This window comes from Pteropus medius, unplaced genomic scaffold, assembly GCF_902729225.1.
Source record: "Pteropus medius unplaced genomic scaffold, Ma_sr-lr_union100, whole genome shotgun sequence".
NCBI classification, from domain to species: Eukaryota; Metazoa; Chordata; class Mammalia; order Chiroptera; family Pteropodidae; genus Pteropus; species Pteropus medius.
In genome coordinates this window covers 536,310-555,260 of record NW_024346824.1, presented here as the reverse complement: position 1 = coordinate 555,260, position 18,951 = coordinate 536,310, and the positions used below count along the sequence as shown (strand labels likewise).

At 50.7% G+C, this 18,951-nt stretch overlaps 1 protein-coding gene across 1 annotated transcript in view; it reads left to right on the top strand.

Annotated features, from left to right (window-relative positions):
* The first annotated feature begins 6,372 nt into the window (after window positions 1-6,372).
* The window catches only part of COL9A2 (collagen type IX alpha 2 chain), a 15,165-nt gene continuing 2,586 nt past the window's right edge, over window positions 6,373-18,951 (top strand). Inside the window, 30 exon segments of the mRNA XM_039876654.1 lie at window positions 6,373-6,662; window positions 7,826-7,900; window positions 9,101-9,136; window positions 9,218-9,280; window positions 10,261-10,314; window positions 10,438-10,473; window positions 10,569-10,592; window positions 10,925-10,978; window positions 11,266-11,319; window positions 11,437-11,484; window positions 11,704-11,760; window positions 11,843-11,896; window positions 12,183-12,236; window positions 12,636-12,689; window positions 12,791-12,844; window positions 12,979-13,032; window positions 14,135-14,188; window positions 14,611-14,664; window positions 14,898-14,951; window positions 15,965-16,009; window positions 16,402-16,455; window positions 17,103-17,156; window positions 17,451-17,504; window positions 17,591-17,662; window positions 17,779-17,780; window positions 17,865-17,901; window positions 18,032-18,073; window positions 18,202-18,234; window positions 18,407-18,553; window positions 18,835-18,889. Coding sequence (XP_039732588.1) covers window positions 6,591-6,662; window positions 7,826-7,900; window positions 9,101-9,136; window positions 9,218-9,280; window positions 10,261-10,314; window positions 10,438-10,473; window positions 10,569-10,592; window positions 10,925-10,978; window positions 11,266-11,319; window positions 11,437-11,484; window positions 11,704-11,760; window positions 11,843-11,896; window positions 12,183-12,236; window positions 12,636-12,689; window positions 12,791-12,844; window positions 12,979-13,032; window positions 14,135-14,188; window positions 14,611-14,664; window positions 14,898-14,951; window positions 15,965-16,009; window positions 16,402-16,455; window positions 17,103-17,156; window positions 17,451-17,504; window positions 17,591-17,662; window positions 17,779-17,780; window positions 17,865-17,901; window positions 18,032-18,073; window positions 18,202-18,234; window positions 18,407-18,553; window positions 18,835-18,889 — 1,600 coding nt within the window. The 5' untranslated portion in view covers window positions 6,373-6,590.

The window sequence follows — 18,951 nt, the reverse complement described above, 5'->3', positions numbered from 1 at the left end:
GTCAACCAAATGGAAGAAAGGATCAATGATATCGAAGACAGAAATCGAGAAATAAATCAGAAAGAAGAGGAGAGAAACTGAAGAATAAAAAATAATGAAAGAGAAATTCAAGAACTAGCTGATACCATCAGGAGAGGAAACATAAGAATAATGGGCACTATTGAAGGCGAGGAAAAGGAGCAGAGACTAGAAAGCATTTTCAGACAAATAGTTGACGAGAATTTCCCAAATCTAAGGAATGAGCTGGAGCTTGGAATTCAAGAAGTCAACAGAACACCCGATTATCTCAACCCAAAAAGGCCTTCACCAAGACACATTGTATGAAAATTATCAAAAATCAACAACAAAGACAGAATTCTCAGGGCAGCCAGGGGGAAGAAAATGGTAACTTATAAAGGAAAACCCATTAAATTATCCTCAGACTTCTCAGTGCAGACCTTACAAGCCAGAAAAGAATAGAATCAAATATTTAAACTATTAAGTGAAAGGAACTACCAGCCTAGAATAATGTATCCAGCTAAGCTATCCTTTAGATTGAAGGAGAAATTAAGACCTTTCCAGACATACAAAAATTGAGGGAATTCTCCACTACGAGGCCTGCACTACAGGTAATACTGAAAGGGATCAGCTCACCTAAAACTAAATGACAAAAAAATAATAATAATAATCAGGAATAAAGTGACTATCAGGCAAATAGAAGCAGAGGAGTATAATCCTTACTAAGAACAGGGCATTATAAGCTTAAATAATAAGAGAAGAATCGCTATAGCAAGATAGTAATGAACATTCAGCATACATAGGGACAAATTGAGACAACAATGACTGAAAAGGGGACTATTCAAAGATCCAAATTCACAAAGGGGAATGGAGGTAAGGCACATGGAGAAAAAGATGGACTGTATATATATAAAGGATATACATAACTATCCTTTTCATATTCGTAATGGTAACTACACACCAAAGAACTGAAGTATATAACTTAAAACTAGAAGAATCAGAGGGAAAACCCACAAAAGCCAACCAAAATAAAGAAAACAGAAACACAAGGACAAGGAAGCAATGGAAATACTGAGCTACCAAAAAGTGAAAGATAAAATGGCTATAAGAGACCTCATATTTCAATAATAACCCTAAATGTAAATGGACTGAATTCACCAATAAAAAGGCGCAGAGTTGCAGAATGGATCAAAAAAACAAAACTCAACCATATGCTGCCTCCTGGATACACATCTCAGCTCCAAAGACAAATATAGACTCAAAGTGAAAGGGTGGAAAACAATATTTCAAGCAAATGGCATTCAGAGAAAAGTGGGAGTAGTGATACTAATATCAGATGAAATAGACTTCAAAATAAAAAAGGTAAAGAAAGATACCGAGAGACACTTCATAATGATAAAAGGAATCATGCACCAAGAAGACATAACACTTATTAATATCTATGCTCCCAATCAGGGAGCCCCAAAATATATAAAGCAATTACTAACAGAACCAAAGGGAGAAACAGACCGAAACACTATTGTAGTAGGGGACCTAAATACCCCACTGTTGGATATGGACATATCACCCAAACAGAAAATCAATAAGGAGATAACATCCTTAAATGACACATTAGACCGACTAGACATAATTGACATTTACAGAGCCTTCCATCCCCAAACAGCTGCTTATACATTCTTCTCTAGTGCACATGGAACATTCTCCCCAATTGATCACATACTGGGACATAGAGATAGCCTCAACAAATATAAGAGGGTTGAAATCATACCAAGCATATTCTCTGATCATAATGCTTTGAAACTACAGGAAGAACCACAAATGCATGGATATTAAACAACATGCTACTGAAGAATAACTGGGTCAGAGAAGAAATAAAAAGAGAGATCAAGAAATAAAAAGAGAGATCAAGAAATAAAAAGAGAGATCAAGAGAGACATAGAAACAAATGATAATGATAGTATAACATATCAAAACTTTTGGGGCACGGCAAAAGCGGTTATAAGAGGAAAGTTCATATCATTATAGGTCTACCTCCAAAAACAAGAACGAGCCCAAATAAACAACCTAATACTTCATCTTAAAAAACTAGAAAAAGAAGAACAAATGAAGCCTAAAGTCAGCAGATGGAAAGAAATAATCAAAATTAGAGCAGAAATAAATGAAATTGAAAAAAAAATAGGAAAAATAAATGCAACCAAGAGCTGGTACTTTGAGAAGTTAATAAAATTGACAAACCTCTGGCTAGACTCACTAAAGAAAATAGAGAAAGGACACAAATAAACAAAATGAGGTATGAAAGAGGGGAAATTACAACTGACATCACAGAAATACAAAGGACATACAAGAATACTATAAAAAAGTATATAACACCAAATTTAATAATCTAGAAGAAAGGAACCAGTACTTAGAAAAATACAATCTTCCTAGATTGAATCAAGAAGAACCGGAAAATCTAAATAGACCTATCAGCAGTATGGAAATTGAAACAATCATCAAAAACCCACCAAAAAGTAAAAATCCAAGACCAGATGGCTTCACCAGTGATTTCTACCAAACATTCAAAGAAGAATTAATACCTATTCTCCACAAACTCTTCGAAAAAATCGAAGAGAAGACAATATTTCCCAACTCATTTTATGAGGCCAATATTACTCTGATACCAAAACCTAGTTAAGATAACAGAAACAAAGAAAACTACAGATCAATATCTCTCATGAACACAGATGCAAAAATCCTAAATAAGAGAAGAGAAAAGAGTGTCGTTAAAGAGGTAACAGGAGGGATCTTTTTGGTAATGGAATAGTTCTGTATCTGATTGTGGTAGTAGTTACATGAATCTACGCACGTGATAAAATTGCTTAGAACTATATTTGAGTGCCTGTACACACATGTGCACATGAATTCATGTAAAACTGGTGAAATCTGAATAAAGTCTGTGGCCATACTGTCAATTTCCTGGTTTTGCCATTGCCATTTTACATATGTTTATGTAAAATATTATCATTGAGATAACCTGGATAAAGGGTACATGGGACCTTTCTGTGCAATTTCTGAAATTAATTAATTAATTTAAAATGTTAATGTTTTAAAAATCTCTTTAAAAAAAAAAAATCTCACAATTCTGTGGATCGGGAATTCAGACAAGGCTTAGCTGGGATATTCTGCTCCATGCAGTGTTTCCTCAGACCCTCAGTGGTATTTAGCTGGTGATCAGACTGGTCTGGAAGGTTCAAAATGGTTTTAGTCATTTGCCTGGTTCCTGGGTGTGGATAGCTAGAAGCCTGGGGCTTGCCCAGGCCCCTCTCCCTCTCCATGTGTCTCCCCAGGAGGATGGTCAGACTTCTTACATGGCGGCTCAGGAATCCCAGAGTTGTTTGATTTTAATTCTTCAGAGGTGAGGCATTCTGGATGAGACCAAAGCCCTGGGTATGGCCTTGAGAATATAGCTAAAGTGGAATTGAGTAGACAACCACTAAAAATCAGGTTGTCAAGAAACTGAGAATCTAAGCTGTTAAATGAGTCATTCACGAAGATGTGGAAGTGCCCCCAGATAACGGCAGGACTCAGAGAGGAGGGTTGAGATAAGGCCCAAGTCATTAATGAGTGAGAGAAAATGACCCAGGGAAAAGAGGAGAAGGGGTGACAGAACCAGTTGGCATGTGCCTAAAGGAGTAGGGCTTCTACAAGCATGTGCCTGGAAAAATACTTAAAGAGACAGTGTAGACACTGATTCCCAGCTCCTGACCCTGAAGAATTCGGAGCCTTCATCTGAGACAGAGGTCCAGGCTTGGAGGTGGACGAATGACTCTAGAAATTGAGAACAGACAGGAAGTTTACTGATCATTGAACCAATGTCCCAGAGGATACAGGGAAAAGGTTGGAATAGGAGATTAGTTGAGACCTTGGATGCTAGATCGAGGGAGGGAAAACACAAAACAGCAAGGAAGTAAGTGTTTTGGAAAATGACCAAGGGCACTAAGGTGTGAGCCTGGTGGATTTGGCCATGTGTAAAAGAACTTAGTCCATCGCTCTGAACTAAATCCTGAGAATTTGTCCCTGCAAGAGAGGGCATGGTAGGGAAGGTCCTGAAAGAATCTCAGTCCACGGATCCAATGTATGTTGGGAGCACAGAGGATGAATCAGACTCAGTCTCTGCTCAAACAAAATATCTTTATGCTTAAAATTTAAAATTTTATTGACAGAAAGAAAAGAAATCTTGAGTTAATTTGGATGAAGAGGAAATTGTAGGGACATTTCTCTTCCTCCTATTTTTTGCTCTAGTCCACTATTTCAGGGAGATGGGGTTCATAGTGGGTGGTGTCAATTTTCCCTTCTGGTCCAGGACCTGGCTTCTTGGGCCCCCATTTTCAGACTTGTTCTTGCTTGAAAGAGGAAATTACTATCATAGATGGAGACAAGAGTACACATTTGAGTTTCTCTTTTTCTTTTTTCTTCATCTGAGATAATCTTAAACTTTTCTTTTTCAATCTAATAATATGGTGAATTACATTAACAAATTTTCTAATTTTAAACCATCCTACTTTTCTAGTATAAAACCAACTTGTTCATGATATATCTTTTAATAAATTGTTATTCAATATGCTAATACTTGAAATAAGACTTTTCTGTCTATGTTCATAAGACAGATTGGCCTCTAATATTCCTTTCTCTTACTACCTGTCACTGATTTGGGTATCAAGGTTATATTAGCCCCATAAAATGAGTTAAGAGTGTCTGAACAGATCCCCAGTCAGATTCAACCAGCAGAGCCATTCCTGAATTTCTGATCCAAGAAATTGTTGTTTTAAGCCGCTAAATTTTTAGGTGATTTGTCATGCTGCAGTAGACAATTAATAAACAAATGTGCACTGTCCAAATGTGAAGCTCATTCCTGTTCCGATTCCCATACAAAAAAAATAACTTACACACACAAGGCCTTTGTGTATTTAGCCCAAAAAGAGATGAAGAAATGAACAACATAAAGCCAGCAACTTTGGACATCCTATTTCTTAGAAATCCTTTACATATACTACTCTACCCACCCCAGGTAATACCCATCATCCCTCTCTCACTTCTTCCTCCTCCTCTCATTTACTTCCTACAAACTCCAAATTCTTTCTCACTCTGTAAAGCAGACCAATTAAATTCTCTCAAGCCCATTTCCCCAGTCTCAGCTCCAGGAACACCCTTCAAAGACCTACAGCCCTTTGCCAACATGCTCAATGGTACAGGACGTTTCTAAGTTCCAAAGGGTATTCTCCTTGACTATTTTGACTCATCCGCTTGTGGCCGTCTTCTTCACATTTGGGTGCAGGCCTGGTAAAGAGAGGATCCTCATTAAATCATAATGAAAGCTAAAATGTATCAAGCACCTATTATGTGCTGGTGCTAGATTACGCATTTCAAATGCAGCATCTCGTTCAATGTTCACAAAAACTCTGTAAGATAGGGATTCTTATTATCTCCTTTTACAGATGAGGAAACAGACTCATATAGCTTTAGGTGCCTTCGGTTATACTTAAAGTTAGTGACAGAGTCAGATTCCTAAACATTTTACCAATATTGCTTAAGTGAATGAAAGGGAAGGTAAGGGACTCTAGAGAGAGGCTATACTGGACAGGTGGGTTTTGGAAATTCTGGTGTATAAGGTGGTGGTTGTTTCCATGAATGTGGAGGAGAGCATCCAGAGTGAGTGAGCAGCCTCAATCCTAGAAACCTGGGTGCTTAAGGGAGCTTCAGAGAAGAAAAGGCAATAGAAGAAGAGGGAGCTGGGTGGTGGAAGCCTGGACTTCACAGAATGGCCCAGGCAGGCCCAGGTGCCAACAGCTTGTCTGGATGACTGAAGAAGTGTTCCACCTTACCGGTGACCTTCAGGAGACTGAGCTCAGGCAGAAGCAGAGAGGTGAGAGGGAAAGAGGAAATCTGAAGGTGGCATGCAGACAACTCTGCTGAAGATCTAGCAGTAAAATAGAGGGAGGAGGCAGATGGGGTATTGACGGGATGGTTGATCCAGAAAGGGCTTCGGTATGTTTTAATATGGAAGAGGCCGGTTTGTGAGTGGAGAGAAACGAGGGAGGTGGGGGCTGAGCAGAGCCTGCTCTCAGGTCTGCAGAACCCGAGGCCCAGTGGATCTGGAGAAAGGAGTGACCCAGGCTCACAGGCAGAAGTGGTGAGGACGTGGGGCAAGTGATGGGGCGTGGGCTGCGGGTCAGGGCTAAGGTGCTGGGCCCTGGAGGTCAGGCTGGAGGGGCACCTCGACGGCCCTCTGCCTCCTCACACAGAAACCAGACCGTGGGCCCCGCCGTGCACTGAGGCCTCTCCTCAGATTACAGGGCCAGGGCCTTTGGGAAGTCCAGGGCGAGGACAGAGGGTGGGCGCTGGCGGCTGGACGGAGCGGGGCGGAGCTGGGCGGAGGACACTGGGCCTCCCTCATCCGCTCCTCTCAGGTGACAGACCCCGCGGACCCCCCGCCCCGCCCCGCCGCATATTCAGGGGGCCGGGCCCGCCACTTCCAAGAGCAGCCACTGCCGAGCGCGGAGCCTCAGCCGTCGGTCCTGGAACCGGGCCCCCTTCCTCTTCCATCCGCCGCCGCCATGGCCGCTGCGGCCGCCCCCCGCGGCCTCCTCGTCCTGCTCCAGGTGCTCGGACTCGCGCTGGCGCAGATCGTAAGTGTCGCTGCCACTCCCGCGTCGGGGTCTGGGGTGGGGGCCCGAGGTCCAGGACCCAGGAGTCTGGTGAAGGGATCTGCCTGGCCTCTACCCTCTACTGACACTTCCTAGCCCGAGGGGCCACTTTGGACAGTCCCGCAGCGCCAAGTCCCCTCAGGAGGTGCACATACGGGGCGCATCCCGGCACCGTGAAAGGAGGTCTACGAGCTGGGGAGCCTGAGGGACCCTGTCCCGAGATGCTCGGCCTTGCCGGGGACAGCAGCGTGGGGCAGGAGCTGGCTCTGGGTCCTGGCAGCCTGTTGAGTCCAGGCCGCGGGGAAGACAATGGTGCCCATTCAGGGGCTCGGGGGCCTCCGCCCTCTCTGCCTTCCGCGGGGCGCCAGCTCCGGCCAGACGCCGCTCTCTCCTGGCCGCTGCTTGTCTGCGGGGCTCATTTCCGAGGCCGCCTGGGGGATGGAGGTCCAACGGGACGCGGGCGCGGTGGGGCAGGGCCGGGGCGCCGTCTGGTACCCTGTGTGGTTCGCAGCTCTTCTGCGGTCACCTGGCACACGTGGAACCCGGCACGCGTAGAACCCCTGCGTAGGCCCCCTCATAAGAGGGCCACCCCAGGAAGGATGGAGGAGCGGTGCTGGGAGAGAGCTCTGAGTGGAAGGAGAAGACAGGTTCCCGTCCTTACGCCCCCCTGTCCCCATCACCCCCCATTTTCCCTTCGGGTTTCACCTTCACCAGTGGTAGGGGGGAGGGTGGGTACCTTCTCACCACCGAGACCTGAATATACAAGCAACCCTTCATTGGACTATCTGTGACTTATTCGAGCCATCAGGCTCTCCATCTGTTACCCACCACGACTGCACAAGGGCATCGTGGTACAGTGGAAGGAGTCGGGCAGAACTAGGACAGAATCTGGCTTCGCCACTTACTCTCTGTGATCATTCTTAATCTTTCTGAGCCTGTTTCCTCAACTGCAAACTGAGGCTTGAAAAAGTATCCTCCTCACAGTTCTGAGCATTCATTAAGATCCTATATGTAATGGTACACAGTATCTGGTACACCTTAGGTTCTGAATAAACGGGAGTTCGCTGCTTCCTGCGGAGATGTCTTTCCTGGGGAAGGTGCAGCTCCCTGCACTGTCTGAAGGCTGCACCCCTGTGTGTTTTTAGAGAGGTCCGCCAGGAGAGCGGGGGCCCCCAGGACCCCCGGGGCCGCCGGGTGTGCCTGGATCCGACGGCATCGACGTGAGTCTCTAACCTGGGACGGGAGAGGGAGGGAGGCTGCGGACAAAGGGGAACTTTGTGAGCCTGGGGGCGGATGGTGGGGGTGGTGCCTGGAGACGCAGTGCCCCATGTAGGCGGCATCGACCCGCACCACAAGGAGCCTATTTATCTTGCAAAAACCTCAAACTAGCCAGGAGATGCAGAGCCGGTTTTAGCTGCCCACCGACAAGGAGCTGCTGTGCTGTCTGCCCACCACAGATCATAAGGATTCCTTATCCCCACCTCCCCTCCTCTTTCTTCTTTTTCGGGGGTGGGAGACGCCTTAACCCCTCGCCCTGCCGCCTGGCAGGTCTGATGCGTCTTCAGGGTAGCTTGGGAGCCTTGGCCAGACCGCTGACCAGCTGGAGCCAGACTTCTGTCTCTTCCCTTTGCATTTCTCTCCCCGATTTAGAACCAGCTGGGCTTGTTCCCTACTTTCTCTAGCATGGTGAGGGTTAAATACCTCATTCAGGAGGCTCCCCCAGGAGGTCAGCTCTGTGTTTACCCATCTGGACAGACTTCTATTCAACCTGGTGGCTCCACCCCCAAACACAGGCCTCTGGGTCTCTGCCAGCTCCTTGGCTGCTGCAGGCTCTGAAATGCCTCTCTGGGGCTGGATCTGACTCCAAATCCTGCCTGTCCTCCACCAAGGGTCCTTTGTCATAGAGAAAAGGAGGTCCTTCCTGCCTTGGGAAGAGGAATCTGTCCCCTTCATGGGCCCCCTTGGTCCTTGTCCCTCCCAGTCCCTTGCTTTCCTGACCCCAATCCAGACAAGAGCCACTGCCTTCTTCACTCACCTCCCCTTCACGTTTTTCTAAAAGTTTCTTCCACACTTGCCCAAATCCAAGAGGCACCAGCTCTTGGAGGTAACTTGGAGCCCACAACCCGTTTTCAAGTCTCATAACTGATACTTTACCAACACTGGCATGTCTAAAATCCATTGCAAGTTAATATCCTCTCCAGCCTGGCTGGGGTTGATTTCAATCAACCTATGATTTTTTTTTTTTTTTTTTTTTTTAAGAAATAGGGCTGATTTCCTAAAAAGTGCAAGGCTGAGGGGACCCAGGAGTGAAGAAAAGAAAGTGAGGACAGAGTCATGTGGGACCAGTCAGCCAGGGCCGGTGTGTGCTCACTTGGGGTAGCATGAGCCAGAGCATGCTCTCACCAACTTGTGTCTTGCAGGGTGACAAGGGGCCCCCTGGGAAAGCCGGCCCTCCGGTGAGTGCTTTTTCCTCTTTGACCTTTGACCCTTCCAGTTCTTGCTTTCTGACTAATATTTGCCTCACTTCTGTTTTCAAGGGACCTAAGGGAGAGCCTGGAAAAGCAGGGCCAGATGGGCCAGACGGGAAGCCTGGGATTGATGTGAGTAGACTGGTTCTGGCACCTTCCTTCATCTTCTGCTCAGAGTAGGGTAGCAGGATGGAGACTCTATGACTGTGAGCCCGCATCCTCTTCACGTGACTTGTGATTTCACTGGAACCCCTCACACGTATACCAAGAGCATTGAATCATGGGCGCATGGGATCCACAGAGTGGTTCTGTTAGCCTGCAGCACCCAGGATTTAGTGTCACGTGTCTAGCCTCCAAGTATCATACTGAATACTCTGGGTGGACCTGTCCTTGTGTGCTTCGTCCTCCCCTCCCCTCTTCCCTTCCCTTCCCTACCCTACCCCCGGCAGCCCAAGGTACAACTCAGGAGAGGAACATTATTTGGCTGATACCACAGAGTTCCCGGGGACCCTGAGATCACAGGCTCCTGGACACAGGCCACTGGGACAGTCATCTGGTTGGGGGATAAGCTTGGGTCAGTCACTGACAGATGGGAGGAGGAAGAGGCTCTCATGAGTTGCCTTTACCCTGCTGGCTCAAGAGGTACCCACCAAAGCTGTGCCCAGCCACCAGGGCCCCTCCCACTCGTCACACCATGTAAAGATTACAAAGCACATTGCCTTTCACATCAGTTCTCATATCCACCCAGAGAGGCAAGCATGATTATTAACCCATTTTGCATATGAAGAAACTAAGGCTCAGAAAGTTACCAAGGGCAGACATCAAGAAAATGACAGTTCCGGACGTGTGTCTATGTCTTCTAGATTCCTAAACTAGGAGGTGTGAGACCTGGCCTGACAAATCTTTGAGCCTTGGTTTCTCATCTTTCAAAAGAAGATAATCTGTCTGCCTGCCTCCCAGGGTTACCGTGGGAACTGGGGGAAGGAAAGCGAGGTGTTGAGGCTCCTAGACCTTCAAGAAGTGGGGTAAAAGGTAGTCTCAGCCCACCCAGGAGAGGCACATGGGTCAGGGAGCAGGTTCGCCCATCACTGATCTAACTTATTCCTTCTCAGGGTCTAACTGGAGCCAAGGGGGAGCCTGGCCCCACTGGGATCCCTGGAGTCAAGGTAAGTGGCCCGCTGGGGACTCAGCATGGGCAACCTAGAGCCAGAGTTTGGGAGGGGCTACAGTAGAGAGGAGCAGGGACCCAGGAGACCATAGCCTCTGAGCTTCTCCCATTGCTCTTGCAGGGCCAGCCTGGGCTCCCAGGTCCCCCTGGCCTGCCGGTGAGTGTAACCTGTAAGGGCTTTGACAACCTTTTGTGGGGAGCGGGTACTTGAAGAAGGAGCCATGAACCCAGTCTCTTTTCTTTCTGTTCCAGGGCCCTGGCTTCGCCGGACCTCCTGTAAGTCCTCAGGGATGGGGCAACGTTCCTAAGACTCCTTGGGAAGCAAGATACAGAGGGCTTCTAGGAGACTGGCCATTATGGGGAGGGTCTAGCATGCTCTGATGGTGTCAGGAATGGGCACACTTGCTAGAGAACCCTGGGCCAGCCCACTCTGGACCTACCCACTAGCTCTGGGAGTCTCTGGTCTTTAAAGCCCTAACCTGTCAGTCCTCTGAGGTTGGTTGCAAAGTAAAAGTGGGGAAGAGGGCTCTGGGTGCCTGTCCCTACCTGGGTGCCTGGGGTGGGCTAACCCTCCAAGACATCCTGGCCAGTGACATCTCTGCTCCTAGGGACCACCTGGACCTGTTGGGCTCCCTGGTGAGATTGGAATCACAGGTGCCAAGGTGAGCCCCAGCCTCCTGTCTACTGACTCTACCTCCTGCCCTCTGCCTCCAAGCTAGCAAGCTAGGTGTCTCTCCAGGAGCTCCTGGCCTGCTTCTGGCCATCAGGGAGCTTCTCCAGGCTTGGGGCAGAAACCCCTCCTGCTGAGCTTTCCCTGCAGGGGGTCTTTCAGGGAGGCCAAGGGCTGGGGTCATCCCTTGCCAATCAGGCCTTGATATACCCAAGAGCCTAGACCTCAGGAGGTGACCTGGCTGGGCAGGTGTATGATATGAGCCCCTCTTGCTTCCAGGGAGATCCTGGACCAGAGGGACCATCAGGTCCCCCAGGCCCTCCTGGGAAACCGGTAAGTGTCTTCAAACCTCCCACATGGCAGTGCGCAGCTTTGGAAGAAGCGTCGCTGGCAAAAGCCGGGGGTGGAGAGGGTTCACATCAGGCTCTATCTCCACACATCTCCTCTTAGGGCCGCCCTGGAACAGTCCAGGGCCTCGAAGGCAGTGCGGATTTCCTGGTAAGAGGTGGTCCTGGGTGGGGCTAATGCAGAGAAGGGGTGGGGCAGCTGGAGAGGGGCGGTGGTAGAGATTAGTTGGGTCCTGGCGAGGGGCTGTGCAGAGTGGCTCAGCCAGGTGGGCTGGGAAGAGGGTTTGGGAGTTAGCAAGATGGGGAAGCCCTGCCCAGCTGGCCTGAGGCAGGCCCATGACCACAGAGCCCTGTGGGATTTTCTTCTCAGTGCCCAACCAACTGTCCAGCAGGTGTGAAAGGCCCCCCGGGGCTGCAGGGAGTGAAGGTGAGCTACTGGTCCAAGTTTTGGGAGAGCAGAGCAGGTGGTTGGGATGGGACTTCATACTGAGCTCTATGCTTTCTTTTAGGGGCATCCTGGCAAACGCGGGGTTCTGGGAGATCCTGGACACCTGGGGAAGCCAGTAAGTGTGAGGGCAGAGGGCCGTGGGACGTCCTACTCCTTCCAAGGCCTCCCCTTCTTCCTTTCTTTCCCTTCCCTTGTGGGTCTCTGGGGGCAGAGCCTTCAGCTGGGGGCAGGAGGTCCATGTTCTAGGTCAGCATGTTTCTGGGCAAGTCCCTTTTCCTTGCTGGGCCTCCATTTCCCCATCCAGCAATCACATGGCACTGGGAAGGGATGGTATCTTTGCTCATCTGTATACTTATCTCTTGATCTGCCTGCCTGTCTGATCACTCGTTCCCGCCTTTTAGGGTCCCAAAGGGGATGTGGGTGCCTCTGGAGAGCAAGGCATCCCTGGACCACCGGTAAGAAACACTTCCCCTGGGACCTCCTCTCCTCACCCTGGGAGACCTCAGGGGAGTCATTCCCCTGCTCTGGCCTCTAACTCGTAGAAGGGATGCCTGTGTCCAGCTGGCATGTCTCTGGGTGGAGAGAGGGAGGCTAAGGCTGACTGTCAGAAATTGGGGGACAGGAACCAAGGCTGTCAGTCAGCAGACTCAGTTGAGGCCCAGGTTCTGCCACTATCACTTTGAGAGACCCTGGCAAGTTCCTCCCCATCTCTGAGCCTCGGTGTCCCCTTTATGGGACATGGACTCTGCTGCCTGTCTCAGAGGAGCATTGTGAAGAATGAGGGTGGGGGTCAGAGAAGGTATCATAAAGTGGGTCTTGATATTGCCAACACTATCTTTTTTCTGTCTTGACAGGGTCCCCAGGGTGTCAGGGGCTACCCAGGCATGGCGGGACCCAAAGGAGAAATGGTAAGTGAGTTTTGGGGTTTCCTGCAAGAGCTGCTCTGACAGCCTGCTCTGGCCTCTGGGGTCCAGCCGGGACTGACCCGCACCTCCTTCCCTCTCCCCAGGGTCCTCGTGGGTACAAAGGCATGGTGGGCTCCATTGGCGCCGCTGGGTCACCGGTAAGTCTGCTCCTGGCAGCTCCTCCACACACCTCCCCACACCTCCTGCATGCTGGAGCTCCCTGGACCGCAAGGGTGAGGTGCAACTCTCTCTGAGGCAATTAACTTGGATTCCTATTTGTCCTTCTTGCCAGGGTGAGGAAGGTCCGCGGGGGCCACCAGGCCGAGCTGGGGAGAAGGGCGATGTGGTGAGTCCTCAGGTTCCTCTTGTCCAGCCAGGGCCCCTGGGGAGTACTGGGGAGGACTCAGCTCCATGTAGGACGTGCATGCGTGTGTGTGTGTGTGTGTGTGTGTGTGTGTTACTCGGTGCCTGTGCGTGTGGGTGACTGGTTTGGAGAAGCCCAGTCAGCTCTGTCAGCCCCCACTGCTCAAAGCCCAGCCTCCTGCTGATCAAATTTAGACTTTGGGAGAAACCATGAGATTCAGACCCACAGCCACCAGAGCCAGACGATGAAATTCCAGCAAATCAGCCATGGGGCTAATGGGATTTGGTCCAGATCCCAGTTCTCTCGACCCTACCTTTTTTTAAATTAATAGACTTTATTTCTTTTGAGCAGTTTTGAGTTTACATAAAAATTGAGCAGAAAGTAAAGCTAACTATTATTTTTTTTTATCGTGCAAATTTTAAAATATACACAAAAGTAGAAAATGATATAATGAACCCCCATGTGACCTAGCTCCCCAAATTAACATTTTGCCACACTTTTCCCCTACTTTCCTTCTCTTTGTTATTGTTTTGCTCTAATATTTTCAAGAAAATTCTTAACATCATGTCGTTTTACCCCTAAATACTTCTGTATGTATCTCTTAAAACTAAGAACTTTTTCTTACATAATCACAATATTATCACACCAAAAAATTATCAATTATTCCTTAACATCATCAAATAACCAGTCTGTGTTCATTATTTCCTAGTCATCTTAAAAATGTCTCTTCAAGGTTCTTGTTCCACTTAAGACCTAAACAAAGCTCATACATTGCATTTGGTCGTTGTGTGATGTAAGTGGAGCTCCGAGTCTTGGTGGGGTCTCAGTGAGTGCTGGCTCCTTCTCACCACCGCCAGCCCGGCCCAGGCCAGCCCAGCCCCTTCTGCTTGACACTGACCTCTACTTCCCACTGGGTCTGGGGCCGGAAGAACACACCTAGGCCTCCATCTTCCTGCCCTGCACAGCGTGGTCTGTGCCAGAGGGACCGTGGGACCCAGAGGTCACTGTTAGCTGTTCCCCTCCGTCAACAGCCAGACAGGCGTTCAGCATCCTGAAGGTGACCTCATCTTTATCTACTTTGCAGGGCAGTCAAGGTGTTCGAGGACCCCAGGGAATAACAGGCCCAAAGGGAGCAACTGTAAGTGTCCCAGACCCACCCTGACAGAGACTGGGGTTCAGTCAACTCTGTCCAAGACCTCAGAGGACATGGAACCTGGGATTTTGACTGAACTCTGTTGCAAGCTGTCACCTTGGGAATTGCCCGCTTTCTGTGCCTTAGTTTTTTCAGCTGTGAATAGGGAGGTGATGTAGGAGAGGTCATGAGAAGCTTATGCCAATCTGGGACACTTGCCACTCACACAAGGGAAGGACTGTGGTCTAGCCTCTGAAGTTTCCTTCCCACTTCCGCTCCTCTCCCCCATTTGGCTGGTGGGACCCCTCCAGATGACTGGACCCACTTCCTACCTGTGCACTACAGCTGTCACAGAGGGACATGGGTGGGTGGCCTGATCCCAGGCATCTCCCCATTGTGAATCTACCTTCAACTCTCCTCCTGAGCAGGGTCCCCCAGGCATCGATGGCAAGGATGGAACCCCAGGCACACCTGGCATGAAGGTAAGAGTGGGAACTGCTGGCAGGATTGGGGCAGGGGTCAGGGTCCCTCCTAGCTCAGGCCCTGAGTCCCATCACACCGATCCTGGAGGCCTAGGAGCCTGGGATCCTCAGGTGTCTCACTGACACATCCATCCTTGCCCCTGGAACGTAGTTTTCCTGCCTGCACTCGGTGGAAGCCAGGGACGCTCTGGATGGAGCTCTCATTTATGCCTCTGGTTCTCTATCTCTCTCAGGGCAGTGCAGGACAGGCAGGGCGGCCAGGAAACACAGGCCACCAGGGCCTAGCGGTGAGTATGGGGTGGAACCATGGGGGCTGCTCCATGGCAAGCTGCTTCTCCTCCTCCGAGAGGCCACAGAGGTGCTCTGTGACCCACCTCCCCACAGTGGCGTGAGTGGCCTATGAAGTCAAAATCTGTACACTCAGGACTCTTGATCTAATCCTCACCCTCACCCAGCCCAGGCCTCATCACCACCTCTGTGGCCTCTGACCTGGCTTAGGCCTTATCTTTGGGAAAATTGCTCCAGTCTTCTGTTTGGCAATTCCAGTCCTCCATGCTGGCTAGGTGGAATCTGACCATTTCCCTGCTATGCACCTTGTATGGCCTTCATTGTCTCCAGGAAAGTCATTCTGTCCAGTTCATCAAGAAATAATTACTGAGTACCTGAGATACACTGAGCGGCAGGGAAAATAATTATGAATAGAACTGCCGCAATCCTTGTCCTCGTAGCTCATCTTAGCATTCAGGGACCACCGTGATTGGACCAGCCTATTCCTGCTCCCTTTTTAGCCACTGCCCCTCTTCATGGTCTTCCTTCTCAACGCCGCCTTGGCTTTTCTCCCCCCACGCCTTCAGATCTTTGCCCATCTCTCTGCTTGGAATGCCCTTCGCCATCTCTCTGTGCCTCCTCACCATTCAGGCCCTCCTCCATCTCTCATCTTTCAGGAGCCCAGCCTATAGGCACCCCACCCCCGCCCCGGCAGCCCTGCTCCCTGCTGGAGGCCCTGAGACCAAGACTTGCTAACGTGCCTGTGTGCATACTGTGTTCCTATATGCACCACGCGTGCCTACGAGCACATAATGTCCTTCTCTTCTCCCGATAGACCACAGGTCCCTCTGTCCCCACCTCCTCTCCACCAGGGCTTGGGGGTAAGCATAGTCAAGTTCATGAAGCCATGTCTGGGCCTTCTGTTGTTCAGCCCACAAGGGAGAAGGAACTGGATCAGGGATGGGAGGTAAAGCACAGGTGCATGGGACTCCCCCATGCCTGGACAGAAATTGATTTTAACTTCTTTCCACAGGGTGTGCCAGGCCAGCCTGGGACAAAAGGTGGCCCTGGAGACAAGGTGAGGTGACCCCAAGCTGGGGGCAGAATAGCGTCATCTGAGCAAGGGAGTCTGGGGATAGGGACGAGGAGCATGCTGTAAAGACCGCAAAGCTCAGGGCTCACCCCAGGCTCAGCAACTTGGCCTGGACATGAGTTTCTTGGGCCTAATTACCTCCCTCCTGCTCCCTCCCCCTGCCCCTTGTCCCAGCTGGAGACAGGATGGCATAGCTCCAAATCTAGATGAGAAACAAACACAGGAAAATCAGTGGAGTCCCAAGGACCTGACCAAGAACATCGTTGCCCCTCCCCAACTCATTTGGTTCCAGTTTGTTTAGGGTTCATTGGGCTTCCCCAAGGCCAAGGGCCTGACTGGGCCACCCAGACTGACCTGAGACTCGTGTGTTCCTACAGGGTGAGCCAGGCCAGCAGGGCCTCCCTGGATTCTCTGGTCCCCCCGGAAAGGAGGTAAGTGCCCCCTCCTTTGACACAAGGCTCTTGCTTTGACCCCTGCCCCCAGGCCTGAAGACCCAGCATTCAGTATATAGGTCTGAGGGAGACTGTGAAGCCCTAGGCTGGGGTACCCTGGGTACTGGCCAGGCCTTTGCCAGCGATCAAGGAAGCTCTTCCCCTCTTTGTAAAATGCACTGAGGGCAGGAACTGGTTCTGTTCTGGAATATGACCTCTGCGGATGACCAAGCTGACTAGGGCCGAGAATCTAGCAGACAAGAATTGTTCGTTGGTTCGTTTATTTGTTCATTTGTTCATTCATTCATTCATTCATTCATTCATTCATTCATTCAATAAACATTCACCAAATACTTGTAACTGTGCTAAATGCTAAGACACATAGTCTCCTACTCACAGAGCTTACTGTTTAATGGAAGAGAAGACATGAAATAAATAACCATAACTGAAATAAATAACTGATTATCATTGGGTTTGGCCCTCTGAAGGAAAAGTACAGAGACACAAAGGAATAAATGAGGGGTAAAGGAAGGCTTCCCTGATGAAGCAGATTAGCTGTGACCCAAGGATGGGTGGACGTTGGACAGGTGTGGAAGGGAGTCAGACAACCAGGCCTACTGCTTACTCCCAGTTTCTCTGTCCCTCAGGGAGAGCCAGGGCCTCGAGGAGAAATCGGTCCCCGGGGCATCATGGGACAGAAGGTAAGTGCCTGGCACAGTGGCCCCTCCCTGGAGTCATTTGCAGCTGTTGAGTCTGCTGGACCCAGGATCTGGGTCCTCTCAATGGCTCCAGCACCTGCCCAGTCCTACCCAGCCTTGTATGAGGCCTCCCCAGCCAGGACCTCAGTTTGTTGGTCTGTGAAGGAGAGCAAAGGACCTCCATGCTGGTGACAGCAGAAACGGAGGGCACCCTGACCATGTAGGGTCTGGCCTGGGGTCTGGCAGCGGTTGACTGCCCATGCCGACAGCCTGGGTGTGACTCTCTTTCCATTTCAGGGTGACCAAGGTGAGAGAGGGCCAGTGGGGCAGCCAGGCCCTCAAGGACGGCAGGTAAGTGCAGCACGGCTCAAGTAGGCGGTGGGGAGCAAGTCCCCGCACCTCATTTGATTTACTCCTTTGATTTCTTTTCTCGTCAGGGCCCGAAGGGGGAGCAGGGGTCCCCGGGAATTCCAGGGCCACAAGGCCTGCCAGGCATCAAGGGAGACAAGGTACCAAATGAGACTTGAAAATATCGGGTAAAGAGGCCCTAAGATCCGGGTGGGGTGGAGCTAAATTCTTCTGAGCTTCCAAATCTTCCTGGAAAAATTATTCTTTATAAGTCCAGGGGTTCTGGGGATGAGTGTGAGCAGCAGAGGGGTGAGTGACCAAGAGCTGAGGTGGAGGAACTCATCAAGTCCCTGCTTTCTGCAGGGCCCCAGGGAAGACCGGCCCCGGGCGGTGTGGCAGAGTACCAGCCTCCCTTCCCCTGTTCTAGAGGCGTGTGAGGCGTCGGGGTGGGTGGGATGCAGGCGGGTGCAGGCGTGGGGTATCAGAGCCCTAACGCGAACCCCTGCTGTGACTCACGGTTCAGGTAATAGGCGACCCGGGGTGTCGGCCTCCCAGGAGAGAAAGGCCAGAAGGTGAAGGGATTTATGGGGTCGGCCAGAAGCAGCCGGGTGGCCCCGGGGCCCTTCCACCACTAAACTCGCCTGCAGGCAGTCTGGAAGCAAGACCGAGCAGACCGAGAAAGGCGCCTCAGGCCTGCAAGGGCTAGTCTGGAGAGCCAAGGGCCAAGGGACAGGTGGTGAGTCGTGCCCCTGCGACGCCGCCTTCTTTTTCTCCCGCCGTCCGCCCTCGTCCCTGTATGCTGGGCTGCCGGGGAACCGCCACTCTCCAGGCCCCCTCCCCCTTCCACACCTCCTCCCACCGCGTGCGTCCTCTCACCCGGCCATGCACCCATCCCGCCCCGGCAGCAAGGAGTCCGCGGAGAACCCGGCTACCGGGGCCCCAGCGGGGATGCGGGAGCTCCCGGAGTGCAGGGCTACCCCGGGCCCCCTGGCCCTCGAGGACTGGCTGGAGACCGTGGCGTGCCGGGACAGACCGGGAGACAGGGCGTGGCGGTGAGTCGGCCCCCCAGGGTGGGGGGTCTCCTAAATAGGAAATCTCTTGGGGTGCTGCTAATGCCCCAAATGTTGGGAACTCCCAGAGGAAGCTGGCGTCTCTGAGACGGGTTCCGCGCTCCAGATCCGAGAGGATGGGTGTTGGGAGCAGCAGGAGGGATTTCGGTCAGATGCTAAAAATATTTACGGTGAAAAAGTAGGCGAAGGAGGGGTCACAGGGCACAGGAGCAGCAGCCCTGGAAGCCAGGGGCTTCTTCCTGAAAGGGCCTCTCTGCTTTCAGGGCCGAGATGCCAGTGATCAGCACATCGTGGACGTGGTGCTGAAGATGCTGCAAGGTGAGGGGAGGGGCACCAACCCATCCTCACAGTCCAGGTCAGGGCAAAACACACACACACAC